The sequence below is a fragment of the Anabrus simplex genome, chromosome 5 (assembly GCF_040414725.1).
Source record: "Anabrus simplex isolate iqAnaSimp1 chromosome 5, ASM4041472v1, whole genome shotgun sequence".
NCBI classification, from domain to species: Eukaryota; Metazoa; Arthropoda; class Insecta; order Orthoptera; family Tettigoniidae; genus Anabrus; species Anabrus simplex.
In genome coordinates, this window is record NC_090269.1 from 186137187 (window position 1) to 186163573 (window position 26387).

The 26387-nt window shown below is 40.3% G+C and overlaps 1 protein-coding gene across 1 annotated transcript in view; it reads left to right on the top strand.

Moving 5' to 3' along the window:
- LOC136874427 (angiotensin-converting enzyme) overlaps positions 1-26387 on the top strand; it is a 205137-nt gene that overhangs the window by 41518 nt on the left and 137232 nt on the right. Inside the window, exons 2-3 of the mRNA XM_068227591.1 lie at positions 12458-12737; positions 24537-24775. Of these exons, the coding sequence (XP_068083692.1) occupies positions 12458-12737; positions 24537-24775 (519 nt within the window). The remainder of the gene's footprint in view (positions 1-12457; positions 12738-24536; positions 24776-26387) is intronic.

Genomic DNA, 26387 nt, shown 5'->3' on the forward strand with positions numbered 1-26387 from the left:
TTCTCGAATTTTACCGTCCGTACCTTTCCAGATAAACATCTCTCGGATCTTTTCTCGAGTTTTGAAGATTCCTAAATGCCCCCCTAATGGGGTCTCATTGTAGTACTTGAAGATCATAGGTACAAGAACAGCTGGAACCACAACTTAATTCTTTTGATCATGCCCCGACGGGCAACATAAAACCCCATTCCTCAACACATAAGGGTCGACATGTTCCTTACAAGAAAGGGTTTCCATAACAGGGGCCAGCGCAGCATCAGCCGAAATAATGGAACAAACACTCCCTGAGTATAATAGAGCGGTAACGGGTTCACTATTCAATCTTGAGAAAAGGTACAAGTGCGGTGGACTCCGCCGCAATTCTGGGGCATAATTTAGGGCATTCAAATGCGGGGTTAAAAGAACTTCTACCCTGTTCCGAGCTTTCGGTGGATTTAACAGATGCAGAGCCTGGAAAATATGAACACGCCGACTCAGCCGGTGACACTACCTAGTCATTTCCTATTATTAGAGTTCGCGGAGATTGCACCAGAAGTTGAACTGGAGGTGGTGCTATTGGCGTTAGGGCAATTCTTGGCGATACGCGAAAACGAGCCACATTTAAAGCATTTTTGTGATGACCGTGCTCCATTCTTTGTCGCACTCGATTTTTTTTTTACTGGGCACTTGTTACGGAGATGATCTGCCGACCCACAAGCATAGCATTTGCGGGTGGTGAAAGTTCGGCGAGGTTAAGGCCGAAAATTACTCGAAGACGGAGGGGGTTCCTTAGGGACACATAAGGTGTCGGCATACCGCACTCCTTCGGCTGAGACAGCCAGGTACGACCTGTAGGGCGGGGAAATCCCCTCAACAATCGTCTGCACAATTTGATCTTCTGGGAAATGAAGAGAAAATACCCGTGTGTAAAACTTAATATCTTGGATGAAGTCTGCCAGGCTTTCATCCAGTCGCTGTACTCTGAAATAGGACCTTTAAATTAATGATGACATAGCCCGAGCCGGGATGAAGTTAGCTAGGAGAAGGGCGTGGAAGTCTTCTATAGAAGATTGGTCAGCTATTGCTTTGACTATCTTCTCCGAGAGGACGCCGATGGAGTAAGGGTAAATTATTTGAAGAATTTGAGAGTAAGAAAGGGAAAACACTAGTGCGTGATCTTGAAATTCAACTAAAAATCTTAAAAAGGAAATGGCATCATTAGTAGAATTAATAGAAAACTTAGAAATTCCCCTAAGTAACATAGCCAAAGGGTGAGGCAAGCTACTGAACCCGGGTAACATAGTAGGTAACGGCCTAGGGGATGAAGAAGCTTCAGGCACAGCATTATTTAAAAAGAATGGCGGAATGGATGTACGAGGATCAGGCTCATTTCCTAATGGGGCGGATGTTTGTTGCGCTGCTACACATTTTCTGCTTTCTTCGCCCTTGGAAGAATCCTCCTCACTTACAATGTTTACCACAGTGGCTTGGTCGGTTTTGTGAGCAGCTGTCCCAGTTTACAATTGACTAACTTTATTGGACATTTTTGATAGATGATCAATTAAATTACTCGCCTCCTTAGCATGATCTTCCTTTAATTTTAGAGACAATAGATCGCTCACCTTGTTATAAAAGTAGAACAATCTTGCCTGCACTCTTTTAAGTTGCTTAGGAGATGGATCACTCACTTCAAAAAATCTTACTACAGAAGCTAGCTCGGTGGTGTTGTCCGTGATAGTGGACAGAGCCTCATCAATATCCTTCTCTCCCAAAGTTGGGATACTAATTGGTAATTCTAATTACACTTTCAATTTGGTGGTATCTGCCGCAACCGTGCCTGCAGATTGAACATTCCTAATAAGCAATTCGTAAATCAATTCCTCCTTGCGCAAGTAGCCGGAATAGAGAACTGCGCGAGGGCCAGACATGATGAAAGGTATTTACAAATTTGGAAGAGGAAAAAAGAAATTCCAGCGACTGAGAAAATTCTTAATGTTTGAAACGGATTCTATGTTTAGCCGTCAAAAGGGGCTTAATTGAGACCCATTCAACCACGCTCTGCTACCACTTGTTCCGGGGTTTATCGTGGACCGCAGAGGTGAAAAAAGGTGCCGGGATGAATGGGTCTAACTACAATGCCAAGAAAAGAATTTAAAACTTAAACTGAATGTTATATTTTTTCTTAAATTCAACCTTAGTAAATTTTTATAACAATGAAACGTCAGGTACAATGACAAATTTTAGACAAGACAAGAAACTTCAAAATTTGATGCCAGTTTAAAAATCTGGGCTTCAAGCCTCTCGCTTTACAATTCTTGAGCTCCTAGCTCAAATTTACAAAAGAGCACAAATTTACTCAAGGGCAGAAATCCCTCAAGACATGGAGCACTTGCTCCCAACTTAAAATATCAAGCCTCCCAGAGGCACTTTTACAACACTAGAAAAGATCTGACGTGCTCTCAGTTTTCCAAGCCTATTCAAGGCAATATCAGAAAATTACAATCACTCGCCATCAAGGCACAACATTTGAAACAGGGGTATCTAGTACCCAACCTATTGGGCCTTTGCGGAAAAGAACAGGTTAAGTAAATGGCCCGAAGCACATATTGAATGGTAGTGTGTACTTGCACTCCTAGATATGAATTCTTAAAACCTAAAGGGCACTAGGCCGATGAAATAGGGGCTATTCCCAAACTACTGAGGTAGCACGCAAGGAAATCACTTTAATACATTGCAGAAAACAAAACGTGGCACCTCAAACCAAGATGAAGGGGAGCTCGAAAGGGTACAGCACCTCTATCCCCGATTTACAGTTGGAGATTTTATGAAGTAATTACATTAGCCGGCAGAAAGTTACACTTTTAGAAAAGAAGGTTACATGGTTAACGATTTCGGACCTTTCCCTCGGGGTAAACTGCGGAGCTAGCAAGAAAGAAAGAAAGATGTTGTGTGGCCATTACCTTATAGAAGTTCTAGCAGCTGACGAAGAGGCCTCCCGCCTCCTGCTTGACACACACACTCAGTAAGATGACGATCAATTGGCCAAGAGACGAGAAAATCCGCAGTTAATAAACCCTCGGGGAAAGTTCGAGATCATTAATGAATAATCAAGACACACCCACAGAATTTTATTGCTAGATTTCAAAAGTAACATTCAGGATAGAAGAAGAAGACTGTGATTGGTACAAAATTAATTACAGAAATTAGGGATTGGCTAGATTCAAAACTGGCAGAAAGAAAAGATAAATATTGCCAACCCAAAAATAAATGAACATCAATTAGTAAAAAACTTATGAACACAAAACTTCTTTAAATCAAAAGTTCTTTCACTTCGCACCAGGGTGCACGATCATAGTTTTTTTTAGTGACATCTATGGAAGAAAGTCCAAACTTCTTGATGAATGGTAAACAAAATAAGTAGAAATACAGTCAGTTCAGGAAACTTCACAATAACAAAATTACATCATATTTTAGTGGTGACATCTTCTGGATAAATTTATAAGTTGGTGTAGTTTCGATTTTACCTGTTTCGCCTGTAGAGGAGTTCATTTAGGCGCTAGATTTAAATGCACGGCGTTAGGGTGTACCTCTCGGTACAATACTAATACTAATACTAATAATAATAATAATAATAATAATAATAATAATAATAATAATAATAATAATAATAATAATTGTTACGGTGTTTTGTGGATGTGCAGAGGTGAAAGAAGGTGCTGGGATGAACAGGTCTCAACTTACGAAATTAAAAGTTAATTTATAATTTAACAAAGGTTATATTTTCTTTTCAAGGTCAAGAAATAACAAGTATAACAGGAACTCATTTGTATATCAACAAGTTAAGAAAGTACAATTACAGTTTATTAATGGATTTTGGGCTTCGAGTCCCAGATTCACAATTCTTGAGCAATTAGCCCAAATTTACTTATACTCCAGGTTCAACAAAGGGGCAGAAAACCCCAATCATACCAAGGAGCATTTGCTCCCAAGTACCCAGTTAAGCCTGCTTGAGGCACACAGAAAATACCATTCAAGAAAGAGCAACCCGCTCTCAAAGTTCAAGCCAATTCAAAGGCCACTCCAAACTCCACTTTCAAGCTGCCCTACGGGCACACAAGAACAGGGGTAATGATACCCAGCCTACTGAGGCCTATTCCATAAGAAACAGGACAATTACATGGTCCCAAAATACCAACTTGCGTGGAGTCGTAACTGCACTCCTAATACACTTCTTTAAAACCTATTTGGCACTAGGCCGCTTATGCAAGGGCTAATCCCATACTACGGAGGTGACACGATAGAAAAATGTTATGACATTACGAGTAGAAGGGAAACTGTTATAAAAACGTAGTCACCTCAAAACAAAATGAATGGGAGCTCGAGAGGGTTAGGCACTCTCTATCCCAATTTGTAGTTAAAGAGACAGAATTTATACCAAGTGTCTTTTACATTTTAAATATAGGTTACATGAGGAAAGTTTCGAACCCGCCCCGAGGGTTAAACTGCTGAGCTAGCAAGAAAATAAGTTATAAAACGGCCATTACCTGATGGTTGAACTGCCGCCCGAAGAAAGAGGCGCGTCCCGCCCCCTGCTACATAATTACACAATGAGAGATGTTACTGAAGTGGCCCCGAGACCAGAAAATCAGCAGTTTATATACCCTCGCGGAAAATTCGAGACGTTTCATGAATGAGAACCCACACCCCCCTCAACCTTATTGGCTAGGATCAAGCAACATATCCATATCGGAGAAAACACACATTATTGGTTAAAAATTAATTAAAGAAATTCGTGATTGGCTAAATTCAAAACAAGCGGAAAGAGAAGGGTTATACTGCCAACCCAAAAAATGAATGAAAAAAATTTAACAAATGACAAACTTATGAACACAAAATTTCTCAAAAAACAGTTCCTTCACTTCGCACCAGGGTGCGCAATTGTAGTTCTTAAGTGGTGCCATCTAGAAGAGAATGTTCACACTTCTCACTACAGAGAAAACAAATATAAATCGAAAAAGACACAGTTCAGAACTCTTCAAAATTTACAGTAGAGACATCTTCTGAGAAACTTTAGAATTAACATGGTTGTTAAAGTTCAGGCTTTCTCCAGTAGAGGAGTTTCAACTGGCGCAATGTTTGAATTAGTGGCGCGGAGGTACCGCCCGGTAAATAATAATGATAATAATAATAATAATATAAAATAATAATAATAATAATAATAATAATAATAATAATAATAATAATAATAATAATAATAATAATAATGAAAACCTGCAACCTGTTTTCCAGTCTTTGACCGGGTCAGTGATGTGATGAATGAATCGTATATAGGCTGTTATTACGATGGGGTCGCCACTCCCAAAGTGATTTATATTAATGAGTGATAGATGCTATGAAATGAGAATGGAGAGTGTTGCTGGAATGAAAGATGACAGGGAAAACCAGAGTACCCGGAGAAAAACCTGCCCCGCCTCCGCTTTGTCCAGCACAAATCTCACATGGAGTGACCGGGATTTGAACCACGGTATCCAGCGGTGAGAGGCCGACGCGCTGCCGTCTGAGCCACGGAGGCTCCCCAATAATAATAATAATAATAATAATAATAATAATAATAATAATAATAATAATAATAATAATAATAATAATAAACACAAGACAAAACGCCCGACTCTCCACAGAAGCGGCTAGGCCAACTAAGAGACCGCTGCTCAGCTCAAAGGCATACAGATTACGAGGTGGCGCGTGGTCAGCGCTACGAATCATCTTGGTCGTTTTTCTGGCTTTCGAGAATGGGCCCGCTACCACTCCGTCAGATAGCACCTCAATTATTCCCACGTAGGCTCGTTGAACCTCGAGCAACCCCACAGTTCCAGGGAAAAGTACTTGACCTGGCCGGGAATCAAAACCGGGGCTTCCCGCTAAGGCACAAGCTCCCTTTCCCTAGACCGCGAAGTCGACAATAATAATATGAAGAGGAAGAAGAAGAACTGTCACATCAGTAAGGCCTATCCATGGTGTTAAGCAACACCTTGAACATCTAAATATGGTGAAGTCTTTTGGAGACAGGCTGAACTTTATGACACTACATAATTCTGAAGTCTGCCAAAGGAAGTCACTATTATAGTTAGGGGTGCCACCTAGGAGCGCATGCTTGAACTTTCTGGTTACTGCTTTCTTTTAGGAGAATTTTAATACTCAGGTTTTGGCACTCCCTGGTTTATTTCTTTATTTCTAGAGTTGCCCCTACTGAACTCTCTCATTCAAATCAGTTAATCATTATAAATAAGGCAATTCTTGGACTTCCAGATACAGTCTTGACAAGTCCATCTACGCGTGAGGATCTCGCTCACTTAACGCAGGGGCGCGATCTGGGGCAACATCTTCATCCTGACCATGTGGACTTATTAGCGCGTGGTGACGGGAAGATACCAACGTTCCCCTCTAGCATGTAACGGTTACGATTGTGCCGTGTCTGTTTATCGTTAATATTTGTCTTTAATATAGGGTTTTCTGTAACTTGTAAAATGTAGGTTTTCTAAAGTTTCCGAGCCACGAAGATAACCAACGAAGTGGGTGTAATGCCATAAGGAATCACGAATGTGGACCCTCGTTTCCATTGTTCATTTTGGTTTCCTTGAAACTAATTTTTTTCTAAATGTAACTTTTCACTTCTTTCATGTTCGTTCGTTAAATGTCCCCTTCTTAGTCACAATGTATTATGGCTTATCCACTATGTGACCGGGCCTTCTGCCCTATTAGATTTTACTGTGATCATGTCATGGGATTGCTTGAGTGGGTTCAGCACCCTCTTCTCCTTGTGTTTTGCATATTTTCTTACTGATCACTTTATTTTATTTTCGATCCTTCTGATCCGAATTTGAGTTTTGCTGCTTTCCAGTCGAATATGGACTGCGAGTGTCCAATGTGTAGTACTGGTAAAGGCTCGTAAGCCTTGAGAGTTTCTTGTTTCCCTGTGAGAATAAATTAAGAAGGTTCCTTAATCTTGACATTAGGCTTTTGTAGTACTGAAGGTTGGGAGTTCCCCGCCTAGTAGTATTGATTTTAAACTGAGTCTAATCTTATAAACTGAATATTGGAAGCTTACTCTTCCTGGTTGTGAAATACACCAAATTTGGAACATATTCCCCCTGATAACTTTGTTGCTCAGTGAGGTCTTACTATTGCTCTACCAGGCTGAGTGGTTCAGACGGTTAAGGCGCTGGCCTTCTGATCCCAACTTGGCAAATTCGATCTTGGCTCAGTCCAGTGGTATTTGAAGGTGCCCAAATACGTCTGCCTTGTGTTGGTAGATTTACTTAATTCCGACACCTCGTCGTCTCCGAAAACCGTAAAAATGTAGTTAGTTATTGTTCCATAGAGATGTATCCCCTGTTATTTGTTATTTGCTATAAAGTATCTAAGAAAATAAGGAAACAAAAATTGAGGAAATAAAGTCAAAATTTAAATTTACTCTTCTTCTTAAGAAGTCGTCTCCGAACGGAGGTAGACGATCCACCCGGCCAGCTCTGATCTTGACGTTGCAGCCATGCCATGTGAATTTATTGGAATATCTCTCAGGATCTTTAATGCAGTGGTTTCCCGTTGCCTTCTGCATCCTAATGCCGTTGACCAAACTGGTTCCTCCGCCTTTGGGAACAATTTCTTGTCCCCAGGACAATAGAGTGCCCTTACCCATATCCGCTCATCCACTCTCAAAGAAACTGTTGGCACTTTGTATAGGGGATCTCCTTATACCGGGAGATAATCGGTCCCTTCATTCGTTAGCCGTCTGCATATAAAATATAATTTTTATATGCAGTCGTTGCCCCCTCTCTACCTCGTGGAGGTGAATGTCAGGATTTCACCGTCATTGAAACAAGGACCAAATGGCTTTTCCTTGTTTCTCTGGTTCTTTAGAGAGGAAATTTACTCTAGTGGTCATTATTTGTCCAGGATCTTCGGCTCTGCCACCGCTTCTTCCCATCTCCTACCCTTGCAGTTATAATAATAATAATAATAATAATAATAATAATAATAATAATAATAATAATAATAATAATAATAATTATTATTATTATTATTCTAGTATTTTCTCCAATTACTTCTGATTGGCACTAGAGATCAGAAACGTAGTGAGTACGATTTGTGCTCCGACTGGCGAGCGAAACAGACGTGTTAGTTGGAGTGCTGTAAGGAAAATACGAGTCCTGCTAAATTGGTGAATTTTGAATTTTGTGTGACTTTGTTACCAATCGTTGACAAGGCTTTTACAAATTTGTAACGCAAATTAGATAAATCAAGATGACAACAATTGAGCGGAAAAACACTATTAGGGTCAGTTTCAATGAACTGGACATTCCTAGACCAGCGCCGTAGAAAGAGTACGATTGGATACTCGATACTTTGAAACTAGAGGAAACTGAAATTGAAATACCCACGGTGTATCGTGACAAATCTTCATCAAATATAAGAAATATGGAACAACAGATACACTACTCCAGTATTTTGCAGGTGAGAATTTTTTTTTTCACAGCAACGGATATCGCAGTAAAGTGACTGTAGACTTTGGCCTTGGTACTAAATATATCAGAGTATTTGACTTACCGATATAAGTGTCGCGCCCACTAATTTCAGATCAGATTGGTAAATTTTGAACAGATATTTCTATTGATGAAGGGACCTGAGGTCTCTGATACAAAGAAAATAATGTTGTCCGGTCAGTAAAAATAATTTAAAACAGCACATTCCTTCATATTCAGATATCGGCAGTCTCCGAACTTTAATGAGCTACGACAGTCCGCCTACTGCATGTTCGATATGTAGTGAAACAGGACACTGCGAGGACAGTGCCCCCAACGTAAACAACCAGTGCAAACGTCCACCGAAGTTGATGTTCCCACTTGCGCAAGTGGGAAGCTACCAACAAAACGAGTGCCCCGACAGGTTTCAAAACACACAGCCGAGTCCGAGTGGCTGAGCAGTTCGGGTCACGTAGCTGCTAGGTTGTATTCGGGAGATAGTGGGTCCGAACACCTTTGTCGCCAGCCCTGAAGATGGATTTCCGTGGTAGCCCATTTCCACACCACACAAATGACTGGGGTTGGTCCCTACTTAAGGCACGGCCGCTTCTTTCCAAATTCTAGCACGTTCTTATCCAATTGTCGCCCTAGGACTTATCTGTGTCTGTGTGACGTAAAAAATTATAAATAAACAGAACAAAAACCCACAAGTGTGCAACAGCTGATAGGGTATGTGGAAGAATTAATGATATCGGATACAGAGGTTTCAATTAACCTAGTGAGGAAGAGGCACAGGTTAATAATGGTCACGGTCAACAATTAACCCTTCTGACCCAACAAAATAACACGCTGATACGGAAATGGAAACTAGTATAACACAAGGTAACCAAAAATGTTCTAAGTAGTAGTACAAGGCGGATTCAAAAACAATGGGAGCTGAATCAGCAGTTTCCTACGAGGTCATTGACCCCTAGTAGTGTACCTATGCGGGTTCTGACCCAGAGCCATTGACCCCTAGTATAATAGTAGTGCAATGCCGATTCGCGGATTTTGCATAAGAGAGCAAGACTAACATCACAGGTACCATCTTGGAGGAGCCTAACCTCACGTTTGCGGCTAGATGCCCTTCCCGACGCGGATTCTGCATAAGAGAGATAGCCTAACCTCTCAGCCGCCATCTTGGAGGGGCCTAACCCCACATAGCCTAGTTTTACGGGAAAATGACGTCAACAGTCGCCATCTTGGAGGGGCTTGCTCTCTTAGGCGAATCCGCATTGTCCTACTACGCAAGATGGCGCCGCGAGAATCCCCATTGCCCTAGTACTCAAGATGGCGTTAGGAAGGGCATCTGGACGTAAAAGTGAGGTTAGGCCCTCCATGATGTTAGGCTTGCTCTCTTACGCGAATCCGCATTGTCCTACTACTCAAGATGGCGTCGCGAGAATACCCATTGCCCTACTATCAAGATGGCGTCGGGAAGGACATCTAGCCGTTAAAGTGAGGTTAGGCCCCTCCAAGATGGCGAATGTTGGCGTTGGGAAGGACGTCTGTCCGTAAAACTAGGCCCTGTGAGGTTAGACCCCTCTAAGATGGCGAGTGAGGGGTTAGTCTTACTCTCTTATGCAGAATCCGCGTCGAGAAGGGCATATGGCCATAAACGTGAGGTTAGGCCCCTGCAAGATGGTGACTGTGAGGTTAGGCTTGCTCTCTTATGCAAAATCCTCTTCGGGAAGGGCATCTAGCCGTAAAAGTGAGTTTAGGCTCCTCCAAGATAGCGTCTGTGAGCTTAGACTTTCTCTCTTATGGAAAATCCGCGAATCGGCATTGCACTACTACTATACTACGGGTCAATGGCCTCGTGGGAAAATACTGATTCAGCTCCCATCGTTTTAGAACCCGCCTTGCCCTACTATTGCTCTACATTTTTTCATCTTGCCAGGAAGACGATCTCACAGATGCCGGCAGAAGTGCGGAAATATGACGTGAGAAAGAGGAGGGGCTTTGTCTTTGGCCTGGGAATGCGAAGTGCGCAATTACAGCCGTTATAGCTCGAGAAGGGGCATAACGAGATGGAGCTCCTTCGGGGCTGTTTGCTTGACTTCAAGATAGGCCTGTCTGCAGCCTTATCAAGTCGCCGCATATGCCAAGTCTTTGGAGAGACTGCTAAACACTGCCAGGTGCTGGTTCGCGAAATTCAAGTCGGGTGATTTTGAGCTCTCTGATGAGCCCCGTACTGGCCACCACCAGGCGCTGAAGTACCTATACCAGAGTTTGCACTGTCCCTGTGTGGAAGTGTACACAGTAGCCATACTGGAGTTTACACAGTCTCTGTGTAGAAGCGTACACAGTAGCCATACTGGAGTTTACACAGTCTCTGTGTAGAAGTGTACACAGTAGCCATACTGGAGTTTACACAGTCTCTGTGTAGAAGCGTACACAGTAGCCATACTGGAGTTTACACAGTCTCTGTGTAGAAGCGTACACAGTATCTGTGCTGGAGTTTACACAGTCTCTGTGTAGAAATGTACACAGTATCTGTGCTGGAGTTTACACAGTCTCTGTGTAGAAATGTACACAGTATCTGTGCTGGAGTTTACACAGTCTCTGTGTAGAAGTGTACACAGTATCCATACTGGAGTTTACACAGTCTCTGTGTAGAAGTGTATACAGTATCCATACTGAAGTTTACACAGTCTCTGTGTAGAAGTGTACACAGTATCCATACTGGAGTTTACACAGTCTCTGTGTAGAAGTGTACACAGTATCCATACTGGAGTTTACACAGTCTCTGTGTAGAAGTGTACACAGTATCCATACTGAAGTTTACACAGTCTCTGTGTAGAAGTGTACACAGTATCCATACTGGAGTTTATACAGTCTCTGTGTAGAAGTGTACACAGTATCCATACTGAAGTTTACACAGTCTCTGTGTAGAAGTGTACACAGTATCCATACTGGAGTTTATACAGTCTCTGTGTAGAAGTGTACACAGTATCTGTGCTGGAGTTTACACAGTCTCTGTGTAGACGTGTACACAGTATCCATACTGGAGTTTACACAGTCTCTGTGTAGAAGTGTACACAGTATCTGTGCTGGAGTTTACACAGTCTCTGTGTAGAAGTGTACACAGTATCCATACTGGAGTTTACACAGTCCCTGTGTAGAAGTGTACACAGTATCTGTGCTGGAGTTTACACAGTCTCTGTGTAGAAGTGTACACAGTATCTGTGCTGGAGTTTACACAGTCTCTGTGTAGAAGTGTACACAGTATCTGTGCTGGAGTTTACACATTCTCTGTGTAGAAGTGTACACAGTATCTGTGCTGGAGTTTACACAGTCTCTGTGTAGACGTGTACGCAGTATCCATACTGGAGTTTACACAGTCTCTGTGTAGAAGTGTACACAGTATCCATACTGGAGTTTACACAGTCTCTGTGTAGAAGTGTACACAGTATCTGTGCTGGAGTTTACACAGTCTCTGTGTAGACGTGTACGCAGTATCCATACTGGAGTTTACACAGTCTCTGTGTAGAAGTGTACACAGTATCCATACTGGAGTTTACACAGTCTCTGTGTAGAAGTGTACACAGTATCCATACTGGAGTTTACACAGTCTCTGTGTAGAAGTGTACACAGTATCTGTGCTGGAGTTTACACAATCTCTCTGTACACGTGTACACAGTATCTGTGCTGGAGTTTACACAGTCTCTGTGTAGACGTGTACACAGTATCCATACTGGAGTTTACACATTCTCTGTATTGGAGTTTATATAGTGTCTGTGTGGGAGTTCAAATAGTTTTTGTACTAAAGTTTGCACAGTCTCTGTGTAGACGTGTACACAGTATCCATACTGGAGTTTACACATTCTCTGTATTGGAGTTTATATAGTGTCTGTGTGGGAGTTCAAATAGTTTTTGTACTAAAGTTTGCACAGTCTCTGTTTCTTCTCCTTCTTCAGAGGAAGTCACACAACTACTGCGTGTACTGGACTCACAACTGCGTGTAGTGAACTCCGTCACTGCGGACATAACCTGGAGAATCACTACCCGCCGCGGTCCGGACGTACACCTAGACACCCTCGCCACCAAGCTGGGCGAGGCGCGCTCTAATTGGCTCAACAAGTGGTGTTCTCGAGTGCCCAGGTTCTTGGGCGACCATGTTACAAATCTGGATCCTCTACAAGCTCGCCAGTTCTACTTGCTGTGTCGAGGGCCGCACTTCACCAAGTGGCAAGCCAGGTAAGTGAAAGTACCTAGCCGTGCATTTACCTATTTTCCCCTCTTGCATACCACCTAAACGTAAGGTATTTGTCACGATACTCGTATGAGGCAATCGCATGACCGATTGAACACTCTAGTCGGCGCGCCAGGTATTGCGTTCAATCTCGAGCTCCTGAATTACCTTTATTGTAGATGCAAAACAAATTATACAACTACCTTCAAGAAAAGTTACTTATTTCAACGGTGTAGTCGTTTTTACAAACCACTTCAGCTAATTTTTAAATATAAAAGCAAGTTAATGTAATCAGAAAATAGTGCATTGAAAGTTTCAGAAAGCGAGGCTTTTTTCGGTTATCTGACCTGAAACATGTTACCTATAAAGAATATAAGAAGTTGTCTTAATTAAAATATTTTTTGAGACATATTTTCATTTTCGTTTATTCAGAAACCGACCGTCTAAATTACATTAAGGTCGATCACGCGTACCACCATTAGTTTTTCGGTCTTATTAAAATACTGAACAACATTATGATGATAATGATGATGCAGATTGTTTAAAGGGGCTAAACACGTCCTTCAGTTTGCACTAGCAGGCTAAAATAAGATGAGGTGATATCACCGCTTTCTATACTAATTTAAAGTCCACAAGCCTTACAATATGCAATAATAATAAGTGAGCAAATGTTCTCCAGTGATTACAGGCTCGAAAACGTACTGAGGTGATCGTCATTGTTTTCAGGCAGACCGTTCAACACCCCTCCCCTCCTCCTGCGCTGACACAGCCAGGATCTGCACGTGAGACGATATTTTAGTCCCTTTCATCAGAATGCGTACAACATGAAAATCACTGTACTAATGTGTATGTTATATGGAAAATCGTGTCCTCAATTTTCTCGAGGTGGGGCAAATCTCTCCAAGCCCTGTAGAGGTGAGCTGCGCGTACGTTTTTCTTAAACCGCTTGCTAGCCCTCTTGTCAATTTTAAATTTATGACAGTAACAGGAACCAAACTCGGGGTAGGCTACGAAATTGTCAGCTGTTTGCGTCTCTCGTCATTGCTAAGCAATGAGCCACGCCGCAAGTACCTGCAGTTACTTCGTTTCCGTGTCTAGCACAATCATGGGTGTAAGTTTCAGTTGCTGTAAATCGAGCGCATGTAGCTGTTGTTCCCTGAGTTAGTTGACTTATGGATAAAGCATGGAGGATAATAGAAATAGAAGACGTTGATTAGACTCTTAAAACAGGTGCAATTGCTTATAAGGTCACAGTTCCTACTGTTTTTTCTTACAAGTTAGAAGTAACAGACATGAAAGTAGCGAGAATGATTGCTGTTACAAACAGGTGGGAACAATGTCAGGAGGAATAGATGAAATTAGACCTGAAATGGTGAAGTACAGCAGGGATGAAATGGCTTCACAGAATAATAAGATTAGCATGGAGTGTTGGTAAGGTACCTTCAGATTAGACAAAAGCAGTAATTGCACCTATCTATAAGCAAGGGAACAGGAAGGATTGCAACAACTATCGAGGTACCTCATTGATTAGTATACCAGGCAAAGTACTCACTGGCATCTCGGAAGGGAGGGTGTGATCAGTCGTCGAGAGGAAATTAGATTGAAACCAGTGTTGTTTCAGACCACAGAGGGGCTGTCAGGTTCAAATTTTCAGTGTGCGCCAGGTAATCCAAAAATGTTACGAGAGGAATAGACAATTGTGTTTATGTTTCGTAGATCTAGAGAAAGCATATGACAGGGTACCGAGGGAAAGATGTTCGCCCTACTGGGGGAGTATGGAATTAAGGGTCGATTATTGATATCAACCAAAGGCATTTATGTTGACAATTGGGCATCAGTGAGAATTGATGGTAGAACGAGTTCTTGGTTCAAGGTACTTACAGGGGTTAGACAAGGCTGTAATCTTTCACTATTGCTGTTCGTAGTTTACATGGATCATCTGCTAAAAGAAAGTGGCAGGGAGGTATTCAGTTAGGCGGAAATGTAGTAAGCATTCTGGCCTATGCTGACGACTTGGTCTTAATGGCAGACTGTGCCGAAAACCTGCAGTCTCATATCGTGGAACTTGAAAATAGGTGCTATGAGTATGGTATGAAAATTAGCCTCTCGAAGACTAAATTGATGTAAGTAGGTAAGAAATTCAACATAATTGAATGTCAGATTAGTGATACAACGGTAGAACAGGTAGATAATTTCAAGTATTTAAGTTGTGTGTTCTCCCAGGATGGTAATATAGTAAGTGAGATTGAATCAAGGTGTAGTAAAGCTAATGCAGTGAGCCCGCAGTTGCGAACAACAGTGTGCTGTAAGAAGGAAGTCAGCTCCTGGACGAAACTATCTTCACATAGATCTGTTTTCAGACCAACTTTGCTTTACGGGAGAGAAAGCTGGGTGGACTCAGGATATCTTATTCGTAAGTTAGAAGTAACAGACATGAAACTAGAGAGAATAATTGCTGGTACAAACAGATGGGAACAATGACAGGAGGGTACTCGAAACGAGGATATAATAGCTAAGAATGAACTCGATGGTTGAAACTGTACGCATAAACCGGCTTCGGTGGTGGGGTCATGTGAGACGAATGGAGGAGGATAGGTTACCTAGGAGAATAATGGACTCTGTTATGGAGGGTAAGAGAAGTAGAGGTAGACCAAGACGACGATGGTTAGACTCAGTTTCTAACGATTTAAAGATAAGAGGTACAGAACTAAATGATGCCACAGCACTAGTTGCAAATAGAGGATTGTGGCCACGTTTAGTAAATTCACAGAAGCTTGCAGACTGAACGCTGAAATGCATAACGGTCTATGATAATGTGTGTTACAATTTGCTTTAGGTCGCACCCACACAGATAGGTCTTATGGCGACAACGGGATAGGAAAGGCCTAGGAGTTGGAAGGAAACGGCCGTGGCCTTAATTAAGGCACAGCCCCAGCATTTGCCTGGTGTGAAAATGGGAAACCACAGAAAACCATCTTCAGCGCTGCTGACAGTGGGATTCGAATCCACTGTCTCCCGGATGCAAGCTCACAGCCGCGCACCTCTAACCGCACGGCCAACTCGCCCGGTGAACAGAAGATTATAAATGTATTTAGTTCATTAGCAGGCTGAACGATGAAAGGCATTATAGTCAAGTGCTCTAAATTTCATCCGTTGTAATATAATAATAATGATATATCCCTTCGTCGCCGTAAGAACTATCTTTGTCAGTGCGATGCAAGGCCATTTTAAAAGAGAAAGTAATAGTCTATAAGGTGAACTTCGGAATTTGGAGCTCAAGTTGTATTTACTTTGACAATTTAACCAATAACTACAAAATTAAAGAAGTTATGATGATAATACTGCATAAATAGAATAAATTAAATACAAAGCTCTTCATAACCTATACAGAGAACAAAACTTTGAGCATTGAAATATACGGTTCTATTTTTGCATTTAAGCGTTTTGGCTTCCAGTCTCCCAACATGTCGGCTGTCGGCTTCATCATAATAACACAGATACGTTCTGGTGATTGTGCGTTCTGTGGTCAAGTGTATTACTGAAGATGTTTCAGTGCGCTGAATTTGTATAAAAACAAACAGTGGGAATATTTAATTAGAAAACCAGAGGAAGGAACTAGTTTGCAAATTAGTGTAGTTGCAGTGTTCGAATTTTGTTGAATGATCAACGCAGTAGACCTCAGTTCAGAGCGTTGCAGGTTCAATTACCGACTGTGCACAAGATTTTAGCCGTGTTTGGTTAATTCCTCTTATTTCGGGCACTTTATATTTGTAATAATAATAATAATAATATGTTTGGCTTTATGTCCCACTAATTACTTTTACGGATTTTACGGAATTTTGTGCCTCAGGACTTCTTTTACGTGTTGGAAAATATATCTACACGAAGCTGGCGTATTTGAGCACTTTCAAAAACTAACGGATTGAGCTGGGATCGAACCCGTCAACTTGTGCTGCGAAGCCCGGCGTTCTATCGTTTGAGCCTCTCGGACCGGCCTTTTGTGTCTGTAAAGGCGATAACTCGCACCTGCGAGCGATCCTACCAGGGTGCAGGAAAAGCTAAAACAGCAGCGGAAGAAGATGAAGACAGTGCCCGACCCGTTCATCACTCGGTGTTGCCCTTAGAATTGTACGTGTTTTTCTTTTTAATAGGCTTTTCGTCGCACCGACTCATATAGGTCTTATGGCGACGTTGGGATAGGACAAATCTAGGGCTGGAAGGGAAGTGACCGTGGACTATACTTTTTATCCCTTGTTTAATAATTATTTTACAGGTATGTTGTAGTGTATTATTTAACCTGTGTGCTGGATAGACTGAAGAGCTTTTAAGTTACATTTGATTAATATTTGTACAAAAAGGTAATGTGCATTTTCCTTGTAACTCCAATAGTTCTCCAGGAAATTAACATGTTATAACACACGTTCCAGAGCGTCTATTGGCCTAGCAGTGCACGCTGAGAGTTTGGTCCGTTCGTAGGTCTTATTTATACACAGACTGGACGCCAGAGTATGTGGAGGTTGCATTGCTTTGAGACTATTTACGTCACCTTAGAACAGAAGTATTTAGGTCCAAAAACATAACTTTACAGGAGAGGCTGGAGAATACTTACTTTGTAAATAATTTCCTTATCAGAAAGACTTGTCCGCTCATTTTTGTTTTGTTAATCTATATTGGATGTTTGATTAGCTCTATATAGCTCTTTATTAAAAAAACTTTTTTTCGAAAATCAGTGGACTTAAGATAGTACGCAATGAAGTAATCATGGCATTACTAATTTAACTCCAACTTAAGATAGTTCTGCTTTGCCGCAGTAGAAGTTAAGTGGTGTAGAAGTATCGTAACAGGAAGTTACGGTAGTTCTGCATATGAAGTTTCCTGAAATCAATCAATCAATCAATACTGATCTGCATTTAGGGCAGTCGCCCAGGTGGCAGATTCCCTATTTGTTGTTTTCCTAGCCTTTTCCTAAATGATTTCAAAGAAATTAGAAATTTATTGAACATCTCCCTTGGTAAGTTATTCCAGTCCCTCACTCCCCTTCCTATAAATGAATATTTGCCCCAGCTTGTCCTCTTGAATTCCAACTTTATCTTCATATTGTGATCATTCCTACTTTTATAAACGCCATTCAACTTATTCGTCTACTAATGTCATTCCACGCCATCTCTCCGCTGACAGCTCGGAACATACCACTTAGTCGAGCAGCTCTTCTTCTTTCTCTCAATTCTTCCCAACCCAAACATTGCAACATTTTTGTAACGCTACTCTTTTGTCGAAAATCACCCAGAACAAATCGAGCTGCTTTTCTTTGGATTTTTTCCAGTTCTTGAATCAGGTAATCCTGGTGAGGGTCCCATACACTGGAACCATACTCTAGTTGGGGTCTTACCAGAGACTTATATGCACTCTCCTTTACATCCTTACTACAACCCCTAAACAACCTCATAACCATGTGCAGAGATCGGTACCCTTTATTTACAATCCCATTTATGTGACTACCCCAATGAAGATCTTTCCTTATATTAACACCTAGATACTTACAATGATCCCCAAAAGGAACTTTCACCCCATCAACGCAGTAATTAAAACTGAGAGAACTGTTTCTATTTGTGAAACTCACAACCTGACTTTTAACCCCGTTTATCAACATACCATTGCCTGCTGTCCATCTCACAAGATTTTCGAGGTCACGTTGCAGTTGCTCACAATCTTGTAACTTATTTATCACTCTATAGAGAATAACATCATCCGCAAAAAGCCTTACCTCCGATTCCACTCCTTTATTCATATCATTTATATATATAAGAAAACATAAAGGTCCGATAATACTGCCTTGAGGAATTCCCCTCTTAATTATTACAGGGTCAGATAAAGCTTCACCTACTCTAATTCTCTGAGATCTATTTTCTAGAAATATAGCAACCCATTCAGTCACTCTTTTGTCTAGTCAAATTGCACTCATTTTTGCCAGTAGTCTCCCAGTAGTCTGGATACATAACGAAGGGAGATGTTATTCAAAACGTAAAACGACAGACATGCATTGAACGGAAGATCGATAAGATTGAAGCATGGAATGTTGGCAATTAGTGAATATACAACACTTGAATAGTATAACAATTTTGAGGCAAATCGTCTTCAATATTATTATCACTATCAATGTGCTAGTAATGCCATCCCTTACACAGCCAATCCCTGTTATGAATGGTGTGAAGAGATCGCTCGTAGGGTCGGTTGGTGCATGCATTTCAGTGGGCTTGGCAGACTGTTATGTAATGGCAACGTCTGACCCAGTGAGGAAAGCAACGGCAAACTATCTCACTCCTTATTTCCCTAGTACGCCTCTTCAGTGATACCTAGGCTATCTATGACGGCTGTTGGCGGAGCTGAGAACGATCAAACCAGCCTTCGGGGTGAATACCAAACATACAACAATGTATTACATAATCTTTATTTATAATTTCTTTTTTTATATGTGGAAAGATAAGTCGTCTAGTAGAGTAGTAATTGTAGGACGTGGTTTTATATATATTTATTTCTACCTTAACTTCATGTACAACAGGATGACAGATTTTAAAATACAGAATGTTATGACAAATTGTCATACCAAGGGACGTTATTCAACTTGAAAGTAACTTAAGTATATTACACTGATGCCACTTAATATTTTATCTTATAAGTGATAGCTACTTAATCACTGTCAACAGAAATATTCTCATCGTCAACAACTGGAGAAGATCCATGTTTTAAATTTAAGAAATAATAATGGTATTCCCTTGGAATGGTGAAATTGTTGCACAGACTGAGTAAATCATTATATTTTCTGGAAGAGATTACCAAACGTGGATCATTTTGCTTGTAAGCCTTCTCTGGTTCTATGCTCTTTCGTTTAGGTTTCAGACCGATAGGTTCAAATTCGCCGTCATAACCATATTTCACAAAAATGTTCTCGTCCTCTCCAGCAACACGGACACTTTTTGCCATCTCACTGCCTATCTTGTTGTGTGCTTGTTCATATCAATGAACGCTTGTTTTCGAAACTTGAGAAAATCATATAAGTTTTCCATTTCTACCACTTTGTACGGATTATTTCTTCTTGCAGCTCGGACGACTGCGTACCTTTGTCCCGGGGTGTATTTGGGAATTTTCTTGGCCGTTCTCTCTATGACACTATGGATGCTACCTCCTTCGTTTTCAGTATGTCCTCTTTCCAGAAAATGATACAGTGTGTTGATGCTGTGATGTACAGCTGCATACATACACATGGAAACCATGTTACGGTTTAAATATTGACCACCACAGTTATCCGAGAAAAAGCAGAATACCTTCTTACCTTTTTCTCACGTTTTCATATATGCATTCCTTCATACACGAAGCGATTTCATTGGATTCACGCTGTGCCTTATGCTCGGGCCACATGTAGCACCAGCCTTCACGAGAACTTAAGTCATACTCTACCAAATTGTAAACACATACTTTCTCTTATAATACTCGTACAGTTGTGAAATGTCGGCATGTGGAGCTTGTAACACTTGTTGCAAATCAAAACCAACACCACAAAGCGTTTTGTTGGTGGGCTGTGTTTCCTTTTCTGCTCTTGCTAACTTTATTCTTCTCGTGTTTGACCATCATCTCTTTCAATTTTTGCGTTTGCTCACAATTTCCGTATTTTTCACAGAAAACACTTCTACATTTTTTGGCTGAAAAAATGTCTAGATTAAATTCCGTACGGAATATGTGACGATACATTGATAACTTCGCCTTCTTTTCACTGCAGTTCGCAAGACTATTCTTTATAAAGCTCATACATTTTAACAACCTTTAATTCAGGCGATAAGTATTGCCGTCTTGAATTTTGCCGACAGTAATGACTCTCGATTTTAGAAAAAGATTTAATGTGATTTCGCACTGAGAGTTTTATTGAGTTCTCCATTCTGCTACAGTGATTTAATTCTTGCTTTATTTTTTCCACGAATTTGTTTGAAGCTTTATTTACTGCTGTTTTCACCATTCCTTGTGACACTGATAGTGTATTTAGAAAAACGTTTGGCAAATGTTCTCATTAGTTCCACATTGTGTAACATAATAATAATAAGACATGTGCTTTTGATTCTGGGTCATCCGAAACCATGGTATAATTACTTTAGGAACAGTTTGTGGCTTATCAGAATTATTATCTACATAGTTGGTGCAATCTGAAGATAGAGATGTCTTCCTCAACCTGCTACGCATAGTTGGTTTTTCCATCATGTTATTTATAATGCAATCACGCTGCCGATTGATATCGCCATATTCCCAGAAACGTTTGAAAATGCGACTCCTTTCTTCATGTGTAAACTTTGAATGACACCTCAAACGGTAGCTGCGGTTGCAAGGTGCTTTCATTTTTCTTTCTTGTACAATTTTACCTGTCCAAGAAGTATAGGTTTGACCTGAGTTCCTCTTCTTTTTAATAACATTCCTCCGCCACTGTTCTTCATTTCTTTATCTCTTCCTAGACCTCACAACGTCTATGATCAATTCTGTGTCATCTGCTGAACAGTGCAACAAGAATTGTTAAAAGATACCCATTTCCCCTGTAGCAGTTAGCAAAATAGTGTGCGTCACACACACATTCACAAGATATCATTTTTAGTTAAAATGTTACCTTCTTCATTTCCATTCCTTTCAGCTTCACGTACTGGTAGATTTAAATCAACCACATTTTCTACCACTGTTTGATCTTGACCAGTTGCAGAGCAATCTAAAGACAGTAATAATGTTGCTTGAGTTTCATTTGGAAAGTAGTTCTCATCTTGTTTATCGTTTAGAGTCTAGACAGTCGTTTGCATTAGGTGTGCAGATATCATCCCCTGAGGAAATTCGTAAGTTGATTGAGTTTACTCCTATATGGAAACGTAAGAATTTGCCTATTTGAATAATACCACCATGAAGAAACTCTACCTTACCTATGGGAACCCAGTTGTCACTTATTTATATATCACTTGCACTTTCGTCCGGCACTAGTTGAACATTATTTATACAGGTCTCGCTATCAGCAACAACAGGAACCAGAGAAGTCTTTTTGGTTACATCATCATATTCTGGATTACTTGAGAAAACTTAAAGCATTAAAAAATATTTTCTGTTTCATAATCAGCCCAAAACTTGTTGGATCCTCAACAATCGCCAAATATCTGTGTCTGAGTACCCAAATTATGAAAAAATTATAGATTTACCTTTCATAACTATAGAGTCATGCATTTGTAGAGGTGTATTATTAATTAATCTTTCTGTGCTTTCCTCCAATCGTGGGGATTCAATAGGCCTAATTATATTGCTGTTAGTTTCTATGTTATTACGTTCGGCAAATATTGCAGGACAGTTCTCTATTGATAAATCCATCTGAATTATGCTGTGCGCTCCTAGAGACAGCATTGTCGTTGATGATGATGATGATGATGATGATGTTTTGCAACATTCAGTCTCCGTATCTGAAACAGATGCATAGATCCTTTATTCAAGATGAGCGACCATGATTATCAAATTCATAAATCAAGGAAATACCATTCTTATTTACTACAATAAGGACTAGCCTCTGTTCACAATTAGAAAAATCATAACTGAAGCAGTTCAACTTGAAGAGATTAAGGGGATACTGAATCGCCTAACTCGCCGATGTTAAATTTGTTAAGCCCATGTTCATTTTATTCGGGAGCTAATAAAGTTATGACAATTAAATTTCTGCCACATATTCTTCATAGCTAACTTAACATATTAACACAGCCGTTATTTGATAGGGCTTCAGGTGAGTCAGAGTTTTTTTTTCTAAGTGCCAAATTTTAATTACTTTTTCTTAAAATAAACAGCCATATCTCAAAAAATATTACTTAAATAAATACATCCCTCCGTTAAAATGTGAAACAATATAAGAAAATTACACAACTCTGTGATGAATAGTCACATAGAAAAAGAAACATACATTTTAATAAATAAGAAATTGAGAAAACTGCAATTAAAACTTTTCTCACAATTTGTTCATATCTCAATGCATTCCTGCCCCATATGAAGGAGAATCTGGATCTTCCTGTGATTGATGCAAGTCTTCTAGGTTTCGTTTAGCCTTGTCTCTGAATTCCTTAGCATTTTTTTTTTTTTTTTTTTTTGCACTTCCTGAGCCATTCTTTCAGCTTGTCGTTGTCTCTTTCGGTCCAACTCCTTCATGACACTGACACAATTCCTTCCTACTTTTAGTGCTAAGTCCTGTAATACATGACATTTGGCAATGTTACCTTTATTAAAATTGGACACTGCATCCATAACTCCAAATTTTAATTTTTATGTCCACAAAATTGCCTTTAGAAATGTGAGACCATATAACATTGTTTATCGATTCATTGGTGTTTTGAATTTTGCCAAGAAGACACTTCTCCAACAGCTGGGGACTGTACAGATCTCTGAAAATGGGCTTCATTGCTTCCATGCAGGCAAGAGGAAGATGTGATTGTTTTGGACAGGACATAAGGAATTCTTTCTTCTTTTGCTTTTAAATATTTGCACCAGTTATGGCAATGTAATTCGTCTCGTTTTCGCTGACATTGCACGGAATTTTCTTATTGCTAGCACATGTTTAAATTAAATGTAGGGCCGATGACCTTCGATGTTAGGCCCCTTTAAACAACAAGCATCATCATCATCATCAAATTAAATGTATGACAATTTCTAATGGTTAAACTATATTATAGTATACATCATTTTAAAGGGCAGACTTCAGGAATTCATAAAATATAATAATAAAAATATGATGACTTTGACAATTTTAACCGTTCCGTGTACCCTTAAAGAGCATGAACTGTTATTTACTTTAATAATACCGATCTCTAATGGGAAGTAGTAACAATACTACTTACCTGGTGTTGTAGAGTCATTGTTCACTATTACGTTATTAATCTTCTCTAAACAGAAAGATACTGTACTAGCAGTTTGCGAGCACTACGCCTGTACAACGTCATACAGAACTTCTTGCTCAATTCACTTCTGTTCTCCTTTCGATAGAAACAAAGTGAATGCAATGAATATACTCTTATCCTGCGCTGTGACTTAACTCATCCAACACGTGATGCTGTGGAGTGCTAGTGGCGCTTACTGCACAACTATCTCAACTTGGACATCAGCATTTCTGTTCTGTCTGCTTATCGCCAGTCGATTGTGCGGGAAAGCTTGATACGGACTTAAAACAGTTCTGCACCAATATAGGCCTATTCATACTCACTACAATCGTAGTTGGTATCTTAACAGAACTGTTATGGAATTAACAAAAAGCAGACGTAACTTAGAATGGACTTACAACAGTTCTGTACTCTTTCCTTTGTGGTTTTGTTAATGCAAAATCATGTTAACATGGACTTGAGCGCATTTTGTAGCAAGTATATTTTTCTTGATGTTCATACGCTACTTGGTTTCTTCGCATATTATTTAACATACGCGTTCCTCATAAAAAAAATGTTTGTTCCGCCGCTAGATAACGCCACACTTTAGTTTGAAAGTACCGATAGCTTAACAAAAAATTGGACTTTGCATAGATCTGTTCTAAGACGACGTAAATAGTTTATTCAAGGGGCAGTTTTGTTCTTGTTCCATGTACTATAGTGTACAAAGAGTGTTTTGGAAACTAATTCACAGAGTAGTTTACTAAATGACAGGTTGCAAACAGAAGTCAACAACAAGTATGTTCAACTAGCCTAGTAATGAAATAAAACAATGGCAGCTTTAGGTTTTGTGAGGCCTTGTGTTCCTCTCACATCAGATGGTGTGTGTTTTGATGCCAGGGCTATGGAGAAGGTGTGGAACAGGCTTCAGGGCCACTACATGACGGCCAGAGTATGTCGTCGTCACAATGACACGTGCCTTCCAGGAGAACCTGACCTAGAGCGGCTCATGAGAACATCCCGGGACCCTGCCGAGCTGCTTTGGGCCTGGGAGGGGTGGAGGAGTGCTGTGGGGCCACCTTCTAAGGACCTCTATACTGCCTTCGTGAATCTTCAGAACCAAGGGGCGAGGAACAACGGTAAGTCTCAGTAACGCACCTTCACTACAGCAGCAATGTGTTGTATGTGTTTAACGTCCCTTTAAATAGTCGGTCGTAAGAAATACCGATCTGCCTGAATTTTGCCCTAAAGGAGTATTTAACGTTCTAATATACCTAATGACAATGGTATCTTGTATTTAAGTGCTCTTTAATAGCCAATTGATAGTGTTATGGTTCGATCCTGCAGCCTTGTGCATAAGAACGGTGAGATCAAGGCGTATGGAGCGGTTAATGAAATTCGCTACAAGTCGCCCTACGTTCAGCATGGAAACACGTTTTTCTAGTGAGCTACTTTATTATTTTCACTCGACTCATTACACTACACAAAGGATTGTCAATGAATATATAGAGAACCACTAAGATCTATCCAATTTTGTACTTTTAGCTAGCTAAACTTATCAAACACCGCCTAATAGGAGAGATACCGCTAATTAAGTACTTGTTATAAGGAAAATAAAAGAACATATCTTTGTTTCGCAATTGTAGCAACCACATGCTCACCTCCGTAGTGTAACAGTTAGCCTCATTAGTTGCCTTCCTTGACGAGCCGGGTTCAATTCGTTCGATTCCTGACACTGACAGAGGTTTAAGACTAGCAGAAGGGCTGGGCTGGTATGTTGTTAAAGAAAGGTACAGGACACTGGGGTGAGCCTCAAGAGAGCTGCACTACCTCGAGGAGTACGCGGAAACGAGTTTATGCTATTTTTACATTAACTTTTACCTTGACATTAACTTTTACATTTACATTTTTGCATTACATTAGCATTACATTTTTACATTAACTTTTACACCAAGTTATATAATAATTAATAATGTTAATAGTTTCATGTCCCACAAATACCTTTTTACGGTTTCTTGAGACGCTGAGGCGTCGGAAATGTAATCCCATAGAAGTTCTTTTTACGTGTCGGTAAATCTACAGATATGAGGCCGGGGTATTTGAGCAACTTCAGATAGCACAGGAACCCGCCAACCTCGGCTCAGAAAGCCAGCGCACTACCATTTCAGTTATTCAGCCCGGCATATTGCACACAAGGGGGGGGGGGGGGGAGGAAGAGACCATACGTATGTTGACGTAAATCTTTAGAGAAAATCATTCATCCATTGTAACAGCAATGGGTTTATGGCTGTAAACACTGAAAATAGCAGATTCTTTTCCCTGATCTGGTGCCATACCATATTATTTAACTAAAATGTCAAGAAGGTTTGTCACTTTATTGTTATTACAATGAAATTATGAAATGACGGGAGTTTAAGTGAGTTCCAATTGTAAACTCTCTATAATTTTCCATCAATAATTTTAAAATGAGATAGTTATCACAGTGAGACCTGCATTTTCTATAAGCATGTTTTCCTTCGCCTACATTATCTATAGGCTAACATATTTTTGACAAATTTTAATTATGTTTACATATTCAGGATGAATCATCTAAAACTTGCCCCAAAATATTTCTGAAATGATAGGTGCTATTGATCTGCTTTATCTCACCGAAAGTGTAACAAAGAGAAGCCCATACACAGATTCACACCCGCTTCTGACACAGCGGGACACCCACTGCTTTTTCTTTTGCACAAACAACCTGTAACTTAT